This window comes from Amphimedon queenslandica, unplaced genomic scaffold, assembly GCF_000090795.2.
Source record: "Amphimedon queenslandica unplaced genomic scaffold, v1.1 AMPQUscaffold_9111_Cont18946, whole genome shotgun sequence".
NCBI lineage: Eukaryota > Metazoa > Porifera > Demospongiae > Haplosclerida > Niphatidae > Amphimedon > Amphimedon queenslandica.
This window is the reverse complement of record NW_003550617.1, coordinates 1-3194: the sequence shown is the minus strand read 5'-3', so window position 1 is coordinate 3194 and position 3194 is coordinate 1. Positions and strand designations below refer to the sequence as shown.

The 3194-nt window shown below is 41.9% G+C and overlaps 1 protein-coding gene across 1 annotated transcript; it reads left to right on the top strand.

Moving 5' to 3' along the window:
* Positions 1-196: 196 nt before the first annotated feature.
* Positions 197-3181, top strand: LOC105315635 (protocadherin Fat 4-like; the record flags this gene model as incomplete). Its single annotated transcript, XM_011410349.2, has 1 exon — positions 197-3181. A coding segment is annotated over exon 1 (2985 nt), but the record flags the coding sequence as incomplete, so codon positions are not given.
* Between the last annotated feature and the right edge of the window lie 13 nt (positions 3182-3194).

Genomic DNA, 3194 nt, shown 5'->3' with positions numbered 1-3194 from the left:
AGGACCAGTGGACCCTATCAATGAAACTGTAAAGATCATATCACTGGGGCCTGACTCCAATGGACGTACTAATGACTATAACCTCTACTACCTCCCTGGGATCAATTTCAACTCCCTCCCTCCTCAGTTTATTGCTAGTAATCCTCCATTAGTATCGATACCTCGTCGAGCGACCAATGGAACACACCTTGTTACCATGGTAACCTGGGACCCAGACCGTGGTCTTGACGGTGTACCTCGGTATTACATCATCGGTGGGACCGGGGCCGGGTATTTTGCAATACACAAGACCAACGGGTCCATAGTAACTCGGAGAGAACTCTTGGCTCTGACCACACCTACTCTGTCACTGGTTGTCATGGCAACAGACTCAGGACCACACCCACAATTCTCCCTCTTCAACCTGACAGTCGTAATCACTGATGATCATAAAGTATTCATTGAGTCTCCAGTTTATAATTACACTATCTCCGATAAATATTCATTTACTGGCCACACCTTTGGATACGTACATGTACCTGTACATGATGGGCGTGTCCTCAGTTACGTCATACCTCCCGCCCAAGTGATCCTACCGTTTGCAATCAACCGGTCGACCGGTGGCCTCAGTGTCAATGGCACTCTGGATAGACAATGGTACAGTTTCAGGACAGTGGCCAGTGATTCTACTGAGAGTACAGTGTCCGTTATTAATGTGAGGGTTCTGGACACTGTTAATAATTTCAGACCAGAGTTCCCTCCTTATTTCAGTGCCATACTATTACCAGCTTCCTTTCCTCTCAATACTTCTTTCATTAGACTGTTTGTAACCGACGGTGACAACGATAATAATGCTGACTCATCATATTCAATACTAGCTCCTCCCAACTCACTGATTGGGGTTGTCCCTACAAGTGGAGAGCTGTTTCTATTGACCACACCTTCTTTTAATAGCACCGTCATAACAATAAGAGCTAATAATGTTGATCTGTTCAGTGATTTCAATATCAACATCACTCTATTTCATGCTAATACTAACACTGATTTTGATCTAATTTCAAACAACAATGATTCCATTCTGGTACCAGAATCAGTAGGCATTGGTTCAGTTATTTACACTCTTCCAGGCAGTTCTGATGGTCGGCCGTTATTCTATTATCTAACTAATAATGATGATAGATTCACAGTTCATTCTGGTGATGTATATGTTACTGGTTCAATGGATTATGAAGCACAGCAACACTATACACTGATCTTCACCATTAGTGATGGTAGCAATAACAATAATAATAATAAATATTTTACACTAAATGTCTCATTAACTGATGTTAATGACAATCCATCATACTTCACTGAAGATAATTTTGTTTTTTCTCTTCCTGAAGATTCTCCGCTTAATTACGTTATTGGATCAATCAATATCACTGATTCTGATTCCGTTACCGCTAGCAATGTGATTTACTCTATCATCGATTGGCTTCACCCCCTGTCCCCCTCGTTATTCAATATTACCAGCTCGGGGGCCCTGGTATTGACCGGACCCCTTGACAGGGAAACCCTTCCTTCTCATACCCTAACAGTCGCAGTACAAGATGGCCAGTTTGAACAGTTAACACGAGTAACCATCAACGTTGAAGACATTGATGATAATCCTCCTTCATTCACTGGCTTACCACTAACACTGGTCGTACCAGAGGACAGGTCGCTAGGTGACATCGTTACCATAGTAACAGCGTTTGACCTTGACGACCCTCTCAACAGCAGCTCCATAGTTTATTCATTGTCTAGTTCTCATCAAATCCTTGACCTACCGCTCCAGCTTGAGTCCAGTACTGGTGCCATTAGCATCAATGGATCTTTAGACTATGAATCCGTCACTAGTTATAATTTATACATTACAGCTGCTAGTTCTACTAGTCCTTCATCATACTCCACTCACTCATTGTCTATACTAGTCTCCAATATCATAGACACATACCCGGTTCTATACAGTATGGAAGTATCAGTTTATGAGAACCAGTCCAGCAGTAATTACGTTACTAATATAGGGGCGTCCCCACCTCCCCCTCACCCAGTCACATACAGTATAGTCAATGGCAATGACCTCGGTCATTTCTACATTGAGGGATACACTGGTACCATTAGGACATTGGTACCACTGGATAGGGAAACTGTTGATTATTATAATCTAACTGTTCGAGGATCTTATTCTAATCAGTATTACACTGATATATCAGTATTGATCAGTGTTCTTGATATTAATGATAACAATCCTTCAGTCTCAGTGTCTAATCTTACGTTTCTTGTATCAGAGGACGCTAATGTATCAAATCAAGTCATCTTTGATCTTAACCCGATTGATCTTGATCAAAGTAACAATGGTAGCATACGGTCGATACTGATCCTTGATTCTGAATCTGACACGATATTTGATATTGATACTAGCGGACACTGTACATTAAAACGCCAGCTGGACAGAGAAGAGAAGGAGACCCATCAATTCAATGTATTATTAATAGACGATGGCCACACCCATCCACTCTACAGTACCTATTTAATAACTATACTAGTGACTGATATTAATGATAATGATCCTATATTCAATAACTACCAGTCTACACTAGTGGTCAGTGGGCCAATCTTGAGTAATGAAGTGCTGTATACCTTCACTGCTACTGATACTGATGGAGGAGCTAATGGTACCATACGGGGGTATTTTATTAGCGGGGGTTCCGGTGAAGGTGTGTTTAATATTGACCCCCTCACGGGTGACTTGAGGGGTCTGGAACTATTTGAAATGGAGTCTAATTACAGTCTAATGATAGGGGCTGTTGATGGAGGGGGTAGGAGGTCCATTATTAATATTTCATTGATAATATCATATTGTAGGTTCAATGGACTCTCCTTCACTCCACCATCTTATAGTCTATCAGTAGCTGAGGACACACCCCCTTCCTCTCTCCTCCTCTCTCCGTCAATAACTGATTTCAATAGTCCAGGAGTTTTTAGATATTCTTTATCAGTTCATGACGATCAGTTTATGATCAACACTAGCACTGGCTCCCTCTCTCTCCTCTCTTCTCCTGACAGGGAGCTCACTCCAGTCCATTACCTGGTGTTAATAGTACAAGACATCTCAGCAAATATGCTACGAGTTGCCAAGGCGATGGTCACCGTGACGATATCAGATGTTAACGATAACGCCCCCACATTTA